The sequence below is a fragment of the Pholcus phalangioides genome, unplaced genomic scaffold, assembly GCF_987345545.1.
Source record: "Pholcus phalangioides strain wild (caught in Gottingen) unplaced genomic scaffold, Ppha-v1.0 ptg000008l_1, whole genome shotgun sequence".
Taxonomy (NCBI): Eukaryota; Metazoa; Arthropoda; class Arachnida; order Araneae; family Pholcidae; genus Pholcus; species Pholcus phalangioides.
This window is the reverse complement of record NW_028301601.1, coordinates 27,932,465-27,953,876: the sequence shown is the minus strand read 5'-3', so window position 1 is coordinate 27,953,876 and position 21,412 is coordinate 27,932,465. Positions and strand designations below refer to the sequence as shown.

Below are 21,412 nucleotides of genomic sequence, written 5' to 3'. Positions count from 1 at the left end.
AGGGAGCCTTCTGACCTCCTGCATAGTCTTGCAGATTGATAAGGATAATTTATGGGGAAAAATTAGTCTAGTTCCGCTTTAGCTTCAAAATACCTAAAAAATATTAATAGTAATAATTACAAAAACCCAAGTCCTAACTGTAAACGAATTTTTTCCCATGTTATGATATTGGTCCGTTCCTTACTTGGCGAAAGCGATAACAATACCCGAATGATAGCAATATCTGTGATTCTAATAAGCGGTATCTACTGTTTTATTAATTTAAATTGAAAAAAATTATTAAATCTCACTTTCAACTTTGTATTTACAAACGTATGGCAGCCTATCCTTGCAGTGACCACCACTCAGACGCAATTTGTTGCCTTCGTTCAAAGCCCTGCAACACGAATCTCCAGCAATCGTGACTCCTGATGACTTTGCCATCGGAAGATCAGTGATCTTTGTGCCGTCCGTCCAGTAACCAGAAGCTGACACAGGAAAATAAAGAGTCAAATAAAACCAACCAAAAGTAATGTTATCATTTAATCTTGTCCAATCTACAGTTGACGTATTACCTTTTTGTCCAAGTTTCGCCCCGGACCAAACGACAGTGGATTTCTCGGGAAGTAGTTTGAGTACCCGCTTGCCTTCTTTCTCAGTCAAAATACTCACTAGGTGACCATCACGTCTTACGCAGTCATCTTCTGCTTCCGTCCAGTCCTTCGGGTTTACCATCAGGTCGTAAACTACGTGGACGTCACCGTCCCTTACTATAGACTCCGGTGGATCTAAGAGAAAGGTTAGGTATATATTAGTACATTCGCGCGATGTTTCGTACCATATAGTGTCATTTACTCACAGTATAAGTTACAACAGAAATAAAAGCATATGCAATTAAGGTATCCGATAGCCCCACCTTCTTCATAAAATGATACTGGATTGAACTTTAATAACACTTTATGATAGAAAGTGACTCAAAATGATGAAAGCACTAATCAATTTTTGATCGCCTATGCCATTTTCTATGAAGAAGTCATTTTTATGTGAAACTTTCAGCATTAAAATAATATTCGAAACACGACTGAGAAAAAAAATTCTGTGGATGGAATGTTTTGTTATTTTCACAGTACATTCAGATAGTGATGGTGCGGGTTATGAATTAAAGGATTGTATGTTATGCTCATAAGTTACACTCAAATCCGTTAATGGGCGCGTGAATTTTTGGAAATTTCAATGTACATTTCGTGTATAAAACACTGTAATTAGACAAATATATGAGATATACCTTAGATTTTTGATTCGTAACCTCAACAATATATAGTGAAATATCATATTAAAATTTCGCAATGGTACAATGAATAGATTTTTAGAAATCATGTTTCAGTATCAAGTAAAATGTCAAAAAAAAGCATTCTTCGTAAAACATGCTTAAATTTATTATTCACGTATCACTTATTTGTAAAAACGCAATACTCTGAACTGGACGCAACTTCCGTTCGGAGCGTCCTGTATCATTCCAACAGAATGAGGCCCGTTTTAGAATCACAACAAATAGGGCTTTCATAATAGAACATACAAGATATTTAATAGAAGCACTAAAAAATTATATATGTTTTTAACGTAATTAGATACCTTAAAATAGTTTCAAATACTTTCTTTTTTTTGCATTTAGACGAATCGATTATGAAATTTGTTTTTATTTCTTTTATTTTTTCATACACAGCAATGCATAAGTTGCTTTGCTCGTTAACTTTATGAGTCGTGTTTTACAAATGAGAATAAACTGTAAAGTTCTTGTGTGAATAAAGCGTACAACATATACAACTTTAAGTAATGTTTAATCCCGCATATGTGTATTATCATGCATACAGGGGTTGGACAAACTAATAAGAACATCTGTGAAATGACACAAAATCTTTATTAATAGGCTGTTTGCTATAGGCTGTCCTTACCGTCGACACGGTACTTCTCCCGCCACCAACAAGGGTAGCCGTTTTCGTTACTGTGGCCCCGGCAAGACGGGCTCCAACAATCATGCCTCTTTCGAAATCTGTGAGGTAAGCCATAACGAAGTTTTTTAATGTCCCAATATACTATTTCGCTTCAGAACGCTATCACTGCTACGACTAGACTGATGAGTGCACATTCTCGCGCCCGCTAGTTGGCACTCTTCCACACTAGAGGGCGCGGGAGTATACGACCGACAGGTTCCCTCGAGTGTTGTTTGTTTCACAAGTGTCCATATTATTTTGTCCAACCCCTATACCATCAGCATATCATATGCGGGAAAATTTTCATCCCCATGCCCATAATATTCATTCATTCATTTATGCATCTCAGATTTTCATTCTTCATGTGTACCTAAACATTCATTCCAAGATCTAAATACTCATTCATTTGTGTGTCTTACCATCCATCCGCATATTCTTAATCGCTAATTTTATTCGCGTGTCTCAGCATTCATTCATTTATCCCAGCATTCATTCACGTAAATTAGCTATCGCTTATCTTATTTGTGTATAACTTAATACATATTCATTCATATTTCTAAATGCACATATTCGTGTGTCTTAATGCATATATTCGTGTGTCTTAATGCATGTATTCGTGTGTCTTAACACACATATTCGTGTGTCTTAACACACATATTCGTATGCATTAATTAATAGCCATTCATTCGTGGGTCTCAATACGCAGTCATTCGTGTGTCTTAATGCGCATACGCATTCATTCGCGTGTTTTAATACGCATACACATTCATTCGTGTGTCTTAACACGCATTCATTCGTGTGTCTTAACACGCATTCATTCGTGTGTCTTAATGAGCATTCATTAGTGTGCCTTACCATCCAACCACATACTTCAAAGTGTTTTGTTAATTTATTCATTTATCTCAGCATTCACTCGCTTATCTCAACATTAATTCACGCGTCTTAATACACATATTCGTGTGTCTTAATGCGCATTCACATTCGGGTGTTGAGCAATGTCTTCAGTCTGTTGGCCGGATATCCTAGATGGCTACAGATTGAGGGCCATAAACTGATGTAATTATCGTAGAATTGATACTTTTTTTTTGGAAATGTCTTTCACGCAGGGCCGTCCTAATGCATGAGCTCATGGTACATGGGTTTCTTACATGACCTTGCACAGAAATTACCATCAATTTTGTCCGACTTGCAGGAAGTCGGTGCATTGCTTGGCCTAGGAATGGCCCATTATGATGTACATATAGCTCTTATATCTGAATACTTATTCATTTCGTTGATCTGTACGTTCATCCGTATTATCCTTATAATCATTTATAATTAGTCTTATTTGATGAATTATAAATTTATAATTAGTCTAATTAGTCTTATTCGATGAATCAGTTGATAATTTAGAATATATCTTTCGATTCATTCATCAGATTCGCGATTACTTTATCCTCAAAACGCAGTCCTCTTATTATCAGATTTTTACAACTAAACGTATTTAAGCGTGTGGCTCTCTCTCTCTCTCTCATCACTCTCACCAGCATTTTTCAATTTGTGTACTCATGAAAGTTTAATCAACATCTTTCTTGTTTTCATTGAAACCAAAATTTAATTTTAATTTAATTAAAATGTCATTTTATTCACCCGTTTCAATGCTGATCTCTCCACAGTGGTAGTCGACGTCCATAAAATAGCAACGTATACTAAATGAGTATATAGTTCCCATAGCGATAGGAGTCAGAACGTATCCGTAGACATCTGATGGAATTTCATCCTTGGACCCAACGTATTCTTCGGTTCCCGTCATCTCTTGCCATTCGATGGTATATTTGGCTGCACGCCTAGGATCTCCAGATTCCTCTGAAGCTGCGAATCCTGGTTGCCATTTTACCTGAAGCTGGCCGCTCCAGAATAACTCGGCTTCCATCTCCAATGGGGTTAAGAAAGCGCCTGAAATGCAAAACATAGAGTCTCATGAAATCGAAGTGTTGCGAACCGTATTCCTTTTTATACAAGTTGTCTCAGAAATCCATCGTCAGAATGAGAGGGCTGATAATACCGTGTCCGGAAAATTACCCACCAGAAATTCACCGCTAGAAAAATTCACCGAACAACACAATTCACGGAATGGAAAATTCATCGCTGGGAAAATTCGCCGACAAACAATGCACCGTCATCAGCTCGACATGAGTGAATGATCGAGTGAATAAATGATCGCGTGAGCAAATGTACGGGTGTGCGAATGAAAATGAGTGGGACCGGCCTGTCACTAGAGTTCTAACTCGCTCTCGCTCGCTCACTCACAAGGTCACTCAGTCAATCGCTATGTAGTTTGTTCTATCACTCACTCACGGGGTCGTTTTCTCTGTTACTCACTTACTATGTCACTCATTATATCACTCACTCACTAGGTTGCTCATTATATCACTCACTCCCTAGGTAATATTTATAAATAATGTATAATTAAATCATTACAAGTGATATAATTATTTATTATATCACTTGCTAACCAGGTTACTCACTTCACAAGCCAATCACTCAATGTCACTCATTCTGTCACTCACTCACTCACTCACTAACTAGGTCGCTCACTCTGTCACACGCACTAAATCACCAGGTCACCCACTCACTCACTGGGTCACTTACTCTATCTCTAGGTCGCTCACTCACCAACACTAACCACTCTGTCACTCACTCACTAACTAGTGTATCATTTGCTGATTCACTCACTTCTGACTCGTGTCGAACTGTTGTCAGTGAATTGTTAGTCGGTGAATTTTCCCAATGGTTAATTTTCCTTTGGTGCATTTTCCATCGGTGAATTTTCCTTTGGTTCATTTTCCATCGGTGAATTTTCTTGGCGGTCGATTTTCCTGTCGGTGTATTGTTGTCGGTGAATTTTCCATAAATATGGCAACCTTGCATATCTTACGAGTAGAGAGATACGTAATTTTTTTTTCTAATAAATAATACAAATTTCGCAAAAAAAAATTCCAAATCGGAAATTTCTCATTTGCTCGCAAAAATGAAAAGAAAAAAATTTCACGTTAAGAATTATGCATTGGCACAAAAAAAAAAAAAGTCCTTATAAGAAATTTCTCGTTCATCCGCAAAAAAAGAGAATTATCAAATCAGAAATTTTTGCAGCAGTCATCTGAAAAAAAAACTTTTTATAATCAAAACATTTTGCATTCATTCGGGAAAATATTTCTCAAACCGGAAATTTCTCATCCATTCGCAAAAAAAGAGAAAAATCAAATCAGAAATTTTTGCATTCATCCGGAAATAAATAAAGGAATTATATATAGGATATTTTTTTAAATAAACTAACGACAATTTTGTTTTTAAGTTAAATTACGAGGACCAAGTAAAAAGTACTGTACTTAACATTTTATTAGAATTCAAGGGCTCAACAAAATTACTACCTCTTTTCGCTTCAAAAAGTGTAAATTAGCAAGATTTCGCAAAAAATTGGTTAAAATGTCCCTCATTTATTTTTTTTAAAAAAATTGTAGAGTTCTGGGATGTCCCAAAATTGGTGAGCCCATTTGAAAGATGAATTAAAAAAGAACGGGAAGCGATAGAAATGGGCCGTTTGCTGCGTTCTGCCGGGGCCTTCGTGATCCCCCCCCCCCCCTACGTTAGAGGGAAAAACGCACATCACGAAGGCCCGGTTCTGCTTGAGAAAATTGTATATTTTCAGTCAGACAGAATCTTGAAGTTCGTAACAAAGTTAAACAGATTTCACTGCAGTCTGAAAAGCTAAAAAATAAGCTATTCAAAATTCCTGCTGAGACGTTTGAACAAACTGAGACTACACCATGTAGTTGCTGTATTTTGAAAATACCGTATTTTTTAGTTTTCTAGACTGCAGCGGCGTCTATTGCAAACATTTATAACTAATTTTTAAATTTTTCTGACTGAAAATTAACTATTTTTTCCGTGTATCACAGCAATAAACGGTGCTTTTATATCACTTTTTGTTCGTTTTTCTTTAAATTAATTTTTCAAATAGGCTTGTAAATTGTAAATTTTGAGACAACTTGTATATTGCTTTTCAATTGGAGATGTTAAAAAATCACAGTAATGGATCCAATACTAAAAGATTTTGAAAAATAAAAAGTTAATTGTGGAAGAACTCAAAACTTTACCGTATTTGGGTTCTCCATCAGGAAACTCCACTATTCGAGGCAGCATGCAATTTTAGAAAATTTATGGTATGTAATCATTTCCACAAAATTATAGGACAAATATGTATAAATTGTTGCACACATTATATGGTTCTGTATCGTCATCAAATTTCATGTCTAGGATTAAAGGCGTAGGGTTCACGGCATTTTCCTACCGTGACTCATCGGTCTATTTTCAATTTAAAAATTGTTATAAAATATTTCTGATTAACAAAATGTTTTGGAAATTAGTGAAACCAGTATATGGTATCTTAACAGGTGGACCAACAGGGCCTAAGCCAGCAGAACTCGGAATATAAAATAGGGAACCCAAATTACTTATTGGAAGCTTTCACTTATATGCTGGCGTTGTTATTAAAAATGGTCTTTTTTTGAAAATTTAAATAAGTCACAAAATACATACATACTAGTAGTGACGTATACAAAACAAATAATTACAAAAACAATACACAGATATGCTAATACAAACATAATTATAATACATGCACATGTTTATAACAAACACGGTGTGGCCTCAAAGAACAGTAAAGTCCATCCAGCAATTCTGTTTCTTTTCGGCATCAGCTTTGAAATAATACAGTCCACACCTCTTAATGCGATCACATCGGAACTCAGGGAATTTCTGATAACAATAACCGAATGATAATTATATCCGAAAAAGTCCCGTTTGCATACATCCGTTTTGGTCGAGCGGGATGAGTTATTCATTCCATTATACATAGGATTTTAACATCGAGTTACGTTCATTGGCAAGATCATAATTGCGTTACTAAAAAGCAAGGCAAGCTGTGGGTTTTGTTTATGACAATAGCGCCATCTGGATCGAAGTTCAACTAAAACCTGCTTATACTATCGTAGTTATAGCGTGCAAGATCTTGAAGTATGGGTTCCGACTGTCGCATTCAAATCGAGATTGAAAAATTGCCGAACAAAACTCTTTTTTTGCTATTAAGCCAATATAAAGCCGGCGATTATGCATAATTTCACTGGATTTATCCCATTTGACCACATATATATATTATGCGATAAATCCGGTTATTGTGCATAATCGTCGGCCATTTTGTTAAGTTTTATGAATATCCTTAAATTTATCACTTTTAGCAGTGGTTACGCCTAATACCCAAGCGTCGTAAACATGATAAATCGTTCTAAATTCGATAAATTTCAACTATTTATCAAATTAATCAGGTTCGCTTGGGTATTATGCATCTCTGGTAAAAATATTATGTAATTTTTTTAGTATTTATCAAATATACCAACCATGCTTGGGTATTATGCCTAAGGGGTCATTCAAGTATTACGTCAGCGTCGAGGGGGTTTTCCGATTTGCTGGCTTTTGATGACAGGGGGGAGGGGGGTTTGGACGATGCTTACGTCATCAACCACCCTTTACAAAAATATGAAATATTCTTAATGGCATCTTCCTCGGTCCGCCAAAAACGCTTTGGCGAAAAACCTATCGCTAGTTTGTGGACACCTGAAATAACATTCTTCCAATTGAAAAGTCCCCTACAGAGCCACTATAGTGATCTCTGAATGTTTCGCGGATCCAAATGATCTAAAAATACGTCCGGGCCGCTTAAGTGCTCTGGAACTGTGTCGCGCGTATCTCAAGCGATGCGTAATTATGCCGCGGATCATTTAAGTAATCTGGGAATGTGCCGGGATAACTTGAGTGATGTAGAGCCCCTTAAGTGCTCTAAAACTGGGCCACATGTCACTCAAGGGTAATCTTATGTGCTATCTAATGTGCCAAGGGATCTAAATGTGCCACGGATCGCTTAAGTGTTCAAAAACTGCGCAGCGGGTCACAAAAACAATCAGTGAATGCGCCACGGACCTACTTGAGTGATCTGAAAATGCGCCACTGGCTACTTAAATGATCTGGAACTGCGACATGGGTCACCTAAGCGACCTGTAAATGTGCCGCTTAGTTTATTTTTAGAAATTTGGTTTGAGGTGACGTGCCACATCAAATAACCCTACAAGGCCACATTTCGCCCGCGGGCTAAGGGTATACCATATATGGCTTAAAGGGTGGGTCGCAATGAATTTCTTAAAAAGAAATTTTGAGTTCTTAGCCTTCGAATAGCATCGAAATTGACAGAAATCGATTATATCAACACATAAAGGTAATTTCTTTCGAAATTTTAATTCTTTTTAAAAAATATTTTTTGCGTTAAAAAAATGAATTTTGATCGCCTGGCGGTGGGGAGGGGGGAGCACGAGCCCCCTATCCCCCCCCGTCACGTCTCTGATCCCACCAATAAGCATTAGGAGGCAAGGGGCAGAGCTAATGACGAAAATTTGCTGACAAGGGGGGGGTGTCAAAAATGGCTAAAAGTTTGCTGACGTAATACTTGAACGGCCCCTAATCACGGCAAAAAAACTTACGGAGATGATTAGCAAATAAATCTATTAGTTATGCGTTATAATCGATTTATTACATTTTTGATGTAACATATTATTAGAGTCCGAAATTTCAGGCAAAATGCCATAAATGCCTTTTTTTTTTTTTTTTTTTTTTGCTTATTTTCAAACCTTTTCTGGTTAAACTGCCTTTTATGAAATTTTCGTGTTATAAATGGCTAAATTAACATAGTTTTAAGTTTATTAGTGAATTCCAGAGGCCATAATCTGTAAAACTTGGATATTTTGTGAGTATTGAGAACTTCTCAAAAGAATTGCACTTTTCAAAAAAATTTTCCAACCCTCGATATTAAATACCATCATAAAGTGACACCCCCCCCCCTCTTCCAGCCTCATTTAGACGTAACTAAGTGATCTAAGAGATTGGTGTTGGCATACATTAATTTTGCTTTGACCGGATGGTGTAGTCCGTGTTAGAAAAGCAGAGAAAAATTAGAAATTTTTGTTTCTCTACATGCTTCACATAAGATGTCTTGCTCAGGTATTGGACTGCGTTTCATGTGTATAGCTGACCGATGACTGTCCCAAGAGGTCATGAATTGACATCATGGCTCACACAAGGCGGGAGTAGTATTAGGCAGTGCTCTGGGGCACTTGTTTTGATTTTTTAAATAAATGCACTGCAAACAGCCGTGGCTATTTATTAAACATGCACATTTAGTTTTCGATTAAATTGACAAGAGTCACCCTCAGGGGTGCGTGACAGATGCGGCCACTTGAGGCCCCGCGCTTGAAGGACTCTCTAATACGTGGTAATTATTTTTAAAAATAAGTATTTTTTTTTTACAAAAATAGAACAAGATAGCCATGTTTCATCTATAGAAATGATAATTACAAATAAACGAGAATTATTCGCAACTCGAAGGAGCCCCACAGATCATTTTCTCTACCGGCCCCGCGTCTGGTAATAGTGGCCCTGGAATTGGCCAAATCCTGAAGCATTTTATTTTGGACCCGAAATCAATTGAACTTATATAATAATGCAGTTATTATAAACTAAAATTAAAATAATAGACGGATTAAGTGAAACCAATTTTTCAGATATCGTTTTTGGATCCTTAATTCCCTTACCCTTGTTTTTAGTTATTTTTCTTTCTTCCAAAAATTATAAATGCCTTTTTTTTGGTGCCTATTTTAGGCATTTTTAGTGAATTTTTGCCTGACTATTTCGACCATTTTTAATGCCTAAACTTCCGGGCTCTACATATTATATACTAAAACATTTTGGGACCCTTGCCTCGTTAGCCCCGCCTCTCGTCTGGTGACGTAACAGTGATTTCGGCAATGAGCATAACCCCATATTAAAATTGTATGTACAGGACGGAGAAACGTGAACGGGACGTATAGTAAACGATTATTGGTGAAATGTAACAACTATTTTTCTTTCTCACATAATTGGCGGAAAAATGTTCAATCGTTTCTATCCCCCCCCCCCTTATTCTCTTCTGAAACGTGACCTTTTTTTTTCCTTTAAGCTAAAATTCTCCATTTTGACCCCTTGTGAGGCGTCCGAATGGAACGGTCGTCTAATATTTATCACAAATTGCGATTATTTTTTTAATGTACACAATAGTTTCATAGATCCCTTGAGGAAAGTCTCTCAAGAAAAGAAATTTCAATCTGGTCATATGAAAGAAACTGATCAAGAACTGAAGGAAAGGGTTTATTTTTCATATCATACATTTGCCGTCACTATAAGAAAGCCATTGCAAAAGTATCTCCACACGTATATGGATCACAGCTAATACTACAGCCCGATTATGGAAATTTTTCATGGCGGGGGGAGGGGGGAAGAGAGACATAGTCTTACCGCCTGATAACGATAACTTACAGGAAAAAAATTAAGTTTGGTAAAACCTTAACTTCAGAATGCGCACGAAAAAAATCTCTCTTGCGGAAAAAATTTCTATAACGTTACCAGAAGTCCCGATCACTATAAACGAATTTTTTCCCATATTATGATATTGGTTCGTTCCGTTACTTGCAAAACTGATAACAGTACCCGAGTGATAACATAACTGTGGTTTTAATAAGTGGCTTCGATTGTACATCCGAAAAAGTCCCGTTTGCAAGTAACGTGACCTGAAATTAATATATCCCATTTGGGATTTATGGCAAACGGGTGTTGTTAAAACGGGACAACTGTTTCCTTTTCCCACACAACTGTCGTAAAGAAAGAGAGTGAGGATTTCTGGCTTGATGTCACCAGTCTGACAATCTTCAGTCCACAGTTTGGCCTAGAGTCTGTCATTCTTTCAGCCATCACCTTCCTAATGCCAAGAGACTTTCGGCTTTGTATCCAGATTTGCAAGCGGAGGCAATGAAGACTGGAAGACGGGATTTAACTTCCCATATATAGCCCAAGAAGGTCCAAAAAAATACTTAGGTTCAAGCCCAGGCAACAAATTGATTTATAAACGGATCGTACGACACATTTCAGGATCCCCTGCAACTCGACTTTGGGTCACAATCCATAGGTCAAGAATCCCTGGCTCAAGTCAAGCCACTTGTTACCATAATAGACTAGTTTTCGGGATACATAATTGCGATTTATTTTTGAATTTATACCAGCAACTAACGTATAATGAAAATCTTGTCTTGCTCCAACGTCCTTATGTTCGGCGCTGGCCTCAGCCGGAACCGGTACCTCGTGTCTACTTTTAGGTTGTCGATGACGAAATCATTGGATATCGTTGAGAAAGTGAGGATTTCCGGCCCGATGCCACCAGTCTGGTAATCTCCTTCGGTCCACAGTTTTACCTGGAGTTTGTCAGTCTTCCAGCCATCGCCTTCGTAATGCCAAGAGACTTTAGCTTCGGATCCGGATTTGGAAGCGGAGACGCTGGACACTCGGAGGCGGGAACCTTCCCCTAAATAAAACCATAAATATATTATTTCAACGGGTAAGAGTCTCAACGAGGTCACCGGATCAAAATTTAAATAATAATACCTTTATGGTCCCGGATGCACAAAGCATAAACGACATCATCCTTGTCACAGGGTCTTTCCGAAATTGTCTTATCTTCATTGACAGTCGCCAAAATACAGCATTCCTCTAGGGAGAATAATTCATACGTTGTGTTATGCTCTCATCATAATTACGTACCGGTTGCTTGAAAAGATCGTTAAGACTCTGAAATTAGTTAGTGCAGAGTCATGATTATTTTTGCTAAAACAGTGGCGAACTATGCACTAAAAATGTTGAAATATGTATTCAAAATGCTGAAATATGTACTAAAAATCTGCATTTAAAAATGCCGAGATATGCCATGAAATCAAAAATATATGCGAGAAATGAAAACAAATCCATCTAAAAATGGCGAAGTGTGGCACAAACAAAAAGTATACGCAAAAATGGAAAATAAATATGCATTTGAAAGTGTTGAAAAAAGAAAACTTCATAAAAATTGTGAAAATATGCATTTAAAAATACCGAAATATGCATGAAATAACAAATATACCTTAAAAATCCTTCAATATGCCCTAAAGGATGTATACATTATAACGTACATTGAAAAATATACGCAAAAGGAAAAAATAGGCATTTCAAAATTCTGAAGGTTTCCCTAAAAATGAAAACATATACACGAAACAAAAAAAGTGCGCATACAAATAAAAATATGCGCAATAAATGAAGAACACGTATTTAGAAATGAAAAAGCATTCATTTAGAATTGCAAAAACATGCATTCAAATATGTCTAAAAATGTGCCTTTTTTTAATTTAACAAATTCAAAAAAAATTCAAATAAAAAACTATGCATTTAAAAAATATGCATTAAAAGTGCCTAAAAATATTTATTAAGAAGTATCTAAAAATGTCATAAATAGCACTCAATGGTAAAATAGGCTATGTACTTGAAAAAATTAAAGAAATATGAATAAATTTGAAGAATGTTGAAAGACAAAAAAAATAACCTTGGAACATTAGTGCAATGCAATCAATAGAAAAAATGCTGAAAAATATGCACGTATTTTAAAATTTCGGGTATTTTATACATTCATATGCATTAACTATAAAAAGTGCTAAAATATGCAATCGCATATGCACTTATGAATTTGCGTATAATTCGGGCTTTGGTGATGATGAGAAATTATGGTTTGCACAGATATATATGGGATTAAAAGTAGATGGGAACAATTTTTTTTTTCCTTAAAGAAAAAAAGGTAATATCAGAAGTGGATTTATGCAAATCTGACCTTCAATAAACTGGATTAATTTAAGCGCTAATTCGCATAATCTGCTTCACATGCAGCACCATCTATCAATGAATCTATAAAAAGTAATTTTTTTTTTCTTTTATTTAAAAAAAAAATGGGAGATTTGTCTCGTTTACTAATAAAATACAATTTTTTATTATTTTTTTAAGTCAGTTTTCAAAGTGTTAACAAACTTTAAGCGCAATTAATAACATCAAAAAATAAATTTTTTAATTATGTGTCATTTTTTCATCAGTCATACCCAATACGTGACGCTCGGATCTCATCAGGAGTCACTCTATTGGAGTTAGGTTATTAGAAAAGTACTGTAAAACTAAAAGGGAGCTAGTAATCGAGAAACTATGACGGCAAGTTATTCCAGAGAGTTATTATTTAATTAAATAATAACTTTTCTAGAATAACAACTCTACACTATTAATATCAAGTTAATATTCTAGAGAGAATTATGAAGGCATGTGCCGTCAGTTTCAACGTTTATGCCTGTGGACATCGTATAAATTTAAAATAATACAAGATTTATCAAAATATGAATTAAAACTACAATAATAATTACATTTTATAGATTAAAAAAACGAGTTCTTGAACTTTTTAAGGGTTTGGTATTAATACCACAACAATTAGGCCACAACCGACGAAATATCCAACGAGGTGGCTGAAAAAAGACGCCTATAAGAAATATGGATGTCGAATATATATTTAAACTACATCAAAATTACAGCAACCCAATAAAAGCAATGAAAAAATAATTATGGTTAAATATACTTCCCATAAAAAAAATTATGGTTGTCTCATCTAAGTATAGGTAGATTTATCCCTATATGTTTATCGTATTTCTTTTTAAACGTAAATTCAACTTACTGTATTACGGTTAAATACATGGGTAAACTTACGATTCATACGAGTACTTTTTTTTAATTCACACCAATTGCATCAAATGTTAGAATAATTAGCATTTATCTCTAAAACGCAATGAATACTCATTAATTTTATATGCACATAGCACCTTTACTTTCAGTGATTTGAATATTTCATCAGTAGTTAATAGCGCAAATATGAGGTACATATCTCGAACACAGGACCAAATTCAGACGGGGGGTGGGATCCCTGGGCAGGGCAAAACAGTCGCTAGAGAGCCTTTCAATTGAGGAAAAATGTCTGGTTTATCAAGAAAGATATTTTGTTTAGGTCCGAAACTCCAAATCAATAGGGGCCATGCAGGAATTGGGTCCAGCTCGAACAGTCCTTATCGCTTCAAGAACTTCTGTGTTTTTTGTCGGAAAATGAACTTTCTGTTTGTCACATTCGTTATTTAAGCTGTTCCATTTTTGGTATACATAACGCTTTTACTGTCACTTTTGAACATATAGCAGTGTTTTTATCAAGCTTTTCTTTCAAAGGAATCATCTATTCCTCTCTCTCTCAAACTTTTCCCATAATGACGAGTTTACCGAAATTAGCGACTAGTAACTGAGGATTTAATAACATTGTTATCTATGGCAGCTTGACGAGACCGAAGAAAAATGACGACTTAACGGGAACGATGACTTACCGAGATTTTATACTGTATTATTTTAGTGTCATGACATGGCATGACGAGATTCACCCCGTCTCGCTTCTTTTGCAAGATATTGAAGCGTTCCCTAAGAATGGCGAATCTGGGTTCCTTTATTTTGAGACTCAAATTATTTCAACAATTCCATAAACGGACAACAACAACGTCAAAAAATATATATATATTTACTAGGGGGGCTCTGCCCCCCCTGCCGCCTTTGGCGGCCAACCCCCCCTCCCCACTTCTCTCCCGGACATATCTTGTTTATTTCGTCCCACTTCATCAGCGTGCTATGGAAAAGGGGAAAGGGACGTGTGAAAGCACCAGCCTACTGAAGAAGCGAATTTTAATGAAAATAATAATAAAGCAACAAAAAACAAATGAGATTCATCAAGTATCCCCAGAAAACTTCCCCATGGGGGTCCCCAGATTCAATTCGCTGAATTTCAGTGGGGCCCCACACTGGATATATCTTGGGCTACCGATGTGTTGCAAATTTTACAATGTTAAACCACAAAAATCAATGAGATACATTCAGGGGCACCGAATTACAACCTGCCAACATTTCCATGAAGCCCTGACCTGCAAGCTTGTCGGACACCCCCCTGTGAGAATTTTTCATTTTTATCAATTTTACAACAAATAAAATCCAGGGCCCCACATCCAGTAGCGGGGACACAATACGCAGATTTTTAGTGGGGCCCCAGTTTGGCTATATCTCGGGTTTCGGCTGTGGCAAATTCTACAACAGAAAAGAATGAGATTCATCCAGGGCCCCCAAAATCAAACCTGTAAACATGGTTGTAAACGACTTGGAAGCTTGTCGGTCATCCCCCGGTGCGAGTGCCATGAGAAATTTTCATTTGTATTCGTTTTACCAACGAATAAAATCCAGGGCCCCAAAATGAAACCTGTAAACATGGGGCCCCCGACTTGGAAGCTTGTCGGTCATCCCCCGGTGCGAGTGCCATGAAAAATTTTCATTTGTATTCGTTTTACAACGAATAAAATCCAGGGCCCCACATCCAGTAGCGGGGACACAATACGCAGATTTTTAGTGGGGCCCCAGACTGGCTATATCTCGGGCTTCAGCTGTTGCAAATTCTACAACAGAAAAGAATGAGATTCATCCAGGGCCCCCAAAATCAAACCTGTAAACATGGGGCCCCCCGACTTGGAAGCTTGTCGGTCATCCCCCGGAGCGAGTGCCATGAAAAATTTTCATTTGTATTCGTTTTACCAACGAATAAAATCCAGGGCCCCCAAAATGAAACCTGTAAACATGGGGCCCCCGACTTGGAAGCTTGTCGGTCATCCCCAGGAGCGAGTGCCATGAAAAATTTTCAATTGTATTCGTTTTACCAACGAATAAAATCCAGGGCCCCCAACCAATTACCCGGGACACCAATTCGCATAATTTTGGTGGGGCCCCAGACTGGCTTTATCTCGGGCTTCGGCTGTTGCAAATTCTACAACAGAAAAGAATGAGATTCATCCAGGGCCCCCAAAATGAAACCTGTAAACATAGGGCCCCCGACTTGGAAGCTTGTCGGTCATCCCCCGGAGCGAGTGCCATGAAAAATTTCCATTTGTATTCGTTTTACCAACGAATAAAATCCAGGGCCCCCAACCAATTACCCGGGACACCAATTCGCATACTTTTGGTGGGGCCCCAGACTGGCTTTATCTCGGGCTTCCGCTGTTGCGAATTCTACAACAGAAAAGAATGAGATTCGTCCAGGGCCCAAAATTAAACCTGTAAACATGGGACCCCCGACTTGGAAGCTTGTCGGTCATCCCGCAGAGCGAGTGCCATGAAAAATTTTCATTTGTATTCGTTTTACGAACGAATAAAATCCAGGGCCCCCAACCAATTACCCGGGACACCAATTCGCATACTTTTGGTGGGGCCCCAGACTGGCTTTATCTCGGGCTTCCGCTGTTGCGAATTCTACAACAGAAAAGAATGAGATTCGTCCAGGGCCCCAAAATGAAACCTGTAAACATGGGGCCCCCGACTTGGAAGCTTGTCGGTCATCCCCCGGAGCGAGTGCCATGAAAAATTTTCATTTGTATTCGTTTTACGAACGAATAAAATCCAGGGCCCCCAACCAATTACCCGGGACACCAATTCGCATACTTTTGGTGGGGCCCCAGATTGGCTTTATCTCGGGCTTCGCGTGTTGCAAATTCTACAACAGAAAAGAATGAGATTCATCCAGGGCCCCCAAAATGAAACCTGTAAACATAGGGCCCCCGACTTGGAAGATTGTCGGTCATCCCCCCGGAGCGAGTGCCATGAAGAATTTTCATTTGTATTCGTTTTACCAACGAATAAAATCCAGGGCCCCCAAAATGAAACCTGTAAACATGGGGCCCCCGACTTGGAAGCTTGTCGGTCATCCCCCGGAGCGAGTGCCATGAAAAATTTCCATTTGTATTCGTTTTACCAACGAATAAAATCCAGGGCCCCCAACCAATTACCCGGGACACCAATTCGCATACTTTTGGTGGGGCCCCAGACTGGATATATCTTTTGCTTCCGCTATCGAAATTTTTCAACGTTAAAGCAGCAAGAAAACAATGAGATCCATCAAGGGCCCCTGGAAATGAAAACTTTTTACTTATACGTGAAATCTTCCCCGGGTACCCCGACCCTGTGTTGGGAGCACTGCTGTTGTGTGTGTATATTATACATATATATACCTCTCGGCATGGACCTCCCCCCCCCCCCCACAAAGGAAGGGCTGACAGGGGCCACAACGATTCTTGTCACTTTTTGATTTTTCACACTATAAATTAATCACAGAGGGGCCCCTGAAAAGCTGGTTTGGGGGCTCGAAATCTAAATTCCAGCCTAAGGGCTCTGCTGTAGGATGGAGGAGCCTCTTGATACATGCACATAACATGGTCCCGATGGGTCAAATGGGTCCCGATATGTGAATATCGACCCAATATCGATATATGATATCATATCGATATATGAATATGAATGTACGATATATGAATGTGAATATCGATATATGAATCGAACCCACTTCCGTAACAGATTTCCGTCACTCAAAAATTTCACCCACTTCCGTCACTCGGTTGCTTAGCAACAGGCCCTTTTCGAGTTTGTTTGTGATTTTATATTATAGAATAGATATAAGAGTTAATTTCCCACAATACCTCCACAATAAGAGTGTATCATTACCGTTGTCAGTGCACAAACCCCCGATGATCCACATTTCACTGACGTCGTCTCCGAGGATCCTTTCGGTGACGAATTGCTGTTCGTCTTCGTCGACCAGTTCGCTCAGCGAACCCAAGGTCTGAACGACTTCACCGGTACAGGTATCCCTGGCATCAGAGAAGCTATCGAAGTCGGTTTGCGTCAGCAAGAGGAAACAATGGTACTCGTTACCTCCGGTCCAGTCATCGGGACAAGGAGGATCTAAGAGAAACAAAATCATAATTTAAAATTAGATCATCATTAAATCATCCTACACCATCAGATACATATGTAGTTGCTACTTACATGCTTCTACTGTAACTTGACCACAGTCCAGGACTGCATCGGAGACTTTGCAACTCAGCTCGATATAATAAGTCGCTCCAAGTCTTACGTCATCCAGAAATGCATTTTTCTCTGACGTTGAAGTCAGAAGCTTCTTCCCGCCATCTGGCCAGTAGGAGACATCGTAAGACTGGAAGAAAAATGGTGCCTGAATGGTTACTGATTCGTCGCCGTCGTTGGAGTTGTCGGCTGATGGAGTTTGCCACTTGACCTGTATCTGACCTTTCGTTGTCGTGTCTGCTCTGATGGATACGAATGGCTGGATATCTGGAATGATACGAAATGCATGAAAACACACATCAATTTATGAAATGTATGAAAACACACATCAATTTATGAAATGTATGAAAACACACATCAATTTATGAAATGTATGAAAACACACATCAATTTATGAAATGTATGAAAACACACATCAATTTATGAAATGTATGAAAACACACATCAATTTATGAAATGTATGAAAACACACATCAATTTATGAAATGTATGAAAACACACATCAATTTATGAAATGTATGAAAACACACATCAATTTATGAAATGTATGAAAACACACATCAATTTATGAAATGTATGAAAGCACACATGAATACTAATGAAGCGTATGATGGTAAAGGTGGGCAGTTAATCCAAGTCCAGTTCAGGGACGGCGCGAGCTCACCTGCCGCCCGGACTCATGTGCCACCCCTAAAGACACCCCTGGTGAGAAGCTGAAAGGAGTTTTAGCCAAGTAGAGATAAACCTAATTTTTTATCCAACAAAATGCATTCGACAACACGCCCGCTTTTAAACAAGCGTTTCTATTTTTGGTCCACAGTAATTTCAGAGTTACAAGAACAGTGCGCCGACAAAACGAATGGAAATTCGTTTTCTAACTGGAAATTCGAAACCCGAAAATGATCCGCTGCCCCAAAGTTCCACTAAAGTTTCTGAAACGATTCGACAGACCACTAATATGTATACAGAATATGGGCTTAACTTATTATAATGTAGAACATACATGAATATCGTTAACATTAGTTACATACAATTGAATAATTCTCATTTAATGAGAATTAAATTTTCTCGTCTCAATTCATCGTGGTACAAATTTGTCGCAGCTCTAATTCGTCGCAATACAAGTTTACCGCAGAATCAATTCGTGGAAAAGTCTATTCTTCACTGTACATGTTCCACGCGATCTTGTATGTAGGTTTTATCTTATACGTGAGGTGACCATAACATTGATCGATCTCGTCCAATTCATATGCCAGGGAATTCCAGGAATCGAACAAGGATTCTGTGCACCATTTATACCAACGTTTCTCAACCTATGGTCCGCGGACCAAAAGTGATCCGTGATGGTAGGACAGGTGGTTACCGCAAGCAGACTTGAAAATTTGATTCTGATTAAATGAGAATTATTCGATTGTATGAAGTAATGTTGACGATATATTCATTTAAGTTCTATAATAAGTTAAGCCCATATTCTGCATATTAGTGGTCCGTCCTTCGAAACGTTTCAGAAACGTAAGTGGTCCTTAGGTTTATAAAGTTTGAGAAAATTTGATCTCTACACCAATGTTTTTCACCTTTTTATAACTGCGGGCCGTTGAAAAGTAGAAAAAATACTTTGCGGACCGGCAAAGAAATTACACAAATAGGATGAAATAATTGACTCACGAGCAAAAAATACAGAAATATGCGGAATAATTTACAGACCAATATATAACCAATACATAAACAGGATAAACAGGAGAACTTATTTATAGACTAACAAAAAAAAATACGTAAACAAGAAATAATTTGCGTACCGGCAAAAAAACACGTAAACCATGGAAATAAATTGCAGACCGCGAAAAATTCGGATAATTAGCAGACCAGAAAAAATACACAAACATGAGAATATTTTGCGGACTGGCAAAAATATGCAGTCAGGAGAAATAATTTGAGGACCGGTAAAAAATTACAATGAATAATTTACGGACAGGCAAAAAATATAGAAATAAGAGAAATAATTTGCAGACCAGCAAAAAATACATAAAGAGGAGAACTAATTTTTAGACCGACAAAAAAAACACACACTAATAGAATAGAATAAATAATGTGTGCACCCGCAAAAAATACATGAACAGGGGAAATAAATTTCAGACCGAGAAAAATTCGTAAATAGGGGAAATGGGAAAATGATTTGGCGGACGCGCCAAAAATACATAAACATTACGTAGTGGCTGCATGAATTGGACGAAATGTTCCGCGTTACCAGTACTGGAAAACACTGACCTGCACTATTTATATGGCATTTTATGACACAGCGCCATCTGTGAGTGAAATTTCGGACGTATTTTTTAAATTTAAAAAAAAAAAAAAACTCTACGCCATGATAAATATTTCAGTGCAATCCGCAATTTTATGTAACTGCTTGAATATTTATTGATTTTTAAACTGTACCATGGATTTTTTGCCCACCCTGTATATTTAGCAGAAAAAGTGCTGATGCACAATTATACTCACTCGTATTACAGCCATAAAGCTCTAATCTCAGACACATCTCAATAGGACCAGAGACCTGAAGGAGAACGCTGATTCGTACGAAACGGGCCAACTCTATCCTCGACGCCGTATGATAAGTGACTGCGTCGACCGTGTCGTTCTTATCCACGTCGAAAAACTGAAAAATATCTTGATATAATTTACAGAAAAGCAGTTTCAAAGAAATACCAACACAGCATATTTTTTTTAAAAATCGTCACTCACCAAATTCCCGTCGTTCAAATCAAGCCAAGTCATTTCATCAAGGCTGCAAGCCACGCTAAATGCCACCAGGTGGTTGTAGGACGCGGGCCACATCGACGCAGGTGGTCCCTGAGAAGCAACAGCACTGACGAACATCCGCCCGTTCAACTTGACCGTCAATTCGGCTTCACCTGTCGGGATGGAATCGTTGCTGAAACACCAAGCGCCATCGGGCTTCCCGAGCCTTCCTGAGTGTGGATTCGAGGTAGAAGAGGTCGAACTCATGGATTCATCTTGGATCGAACTGTCAGCTAATCCAAGTGAGGAAGCACATCGTCCTAACATGATAACAGGGTGGAAAGTAGCACGAAAAAAATGTAGAGTGTCTGCAAGTAGTTGTGGGCATAAAAATGTACAGTGTCTGCAAGTAGTTGTGGGCATAAAAATGTACAGTGTCTGCAAGTAGTTGTGGGCATAAAAATGTACAGTGTCTGCAAGTAGTTGTGGGCATAAAAATGTACAGAGTGTCTGCAAATGGTTGCAGTGGTGATTCTTTGCATGGCTACAAAATCAAACATCTGATGATGGAGTTTGATATTTGAAACATGGTCGTCTTATGCTTGGGGCCCAACTAGGGACTGAAGTTTTTAGGGGAGGCCCTCGTGATAATGAAATTTTGTAATGGGAATTTTTTTTCGAGAGCTGGCATGCGAATCGGCATGCCGGAATTTTTAGCTAGATATAGGACCCAGAACAACACTTTGTCTGAGAGCACGTGGTGTCTTTAA

The 21,412-nt window shown here is 38.0% G+C and overlaps 1 protein-coding gene across 1 annotated transcript in view; it reads right to left on the bottom strand.

Annotated features, from left to right (window-relative positions):
- LOC149084146 (uncharacterized) overlaps positions 1-20,876 on the bottom strand; it is a gene marked incomplete at its 5' end in the record, with an annotated part of 58,455 nt that extends 37,579 nt beyond the window's left edge. The window contains 9 exons of the mRNA XM_089235269.1: positions 291-467; positions 555-767; positions 3,600-3,905; positions 11,155-11,445; positions 11,526-11,630; positions 17,544-17,783; positions 17,868-18,173; positions 20,403-20,559; positions 20,646-20,876. Coding sequence (XP_089091395.1) covers positions 291-467; positions 555-767; positions 3,600-3,905; positions 11,155-11,445; positions 11,526-11,630; positions 17,544-17,783; positions 17,868-18,173; positions 20,403-20,559; positions 20,646-20,876 — 2,026 coding nt within the window. The remainder of the gene's footprint in view (positions 1-290; positions 468-554; positions 768-3,599; positions 3,906-11,154; positions 11,446-11,525; positions 11,631-17,543; positions 17,784-17,867; positions 18,174-20,402; positions 20,560-20,645) is intronic.
- Between the last annotated feature and the right edge of the window lie 536 nt (positions 20,877-21,412).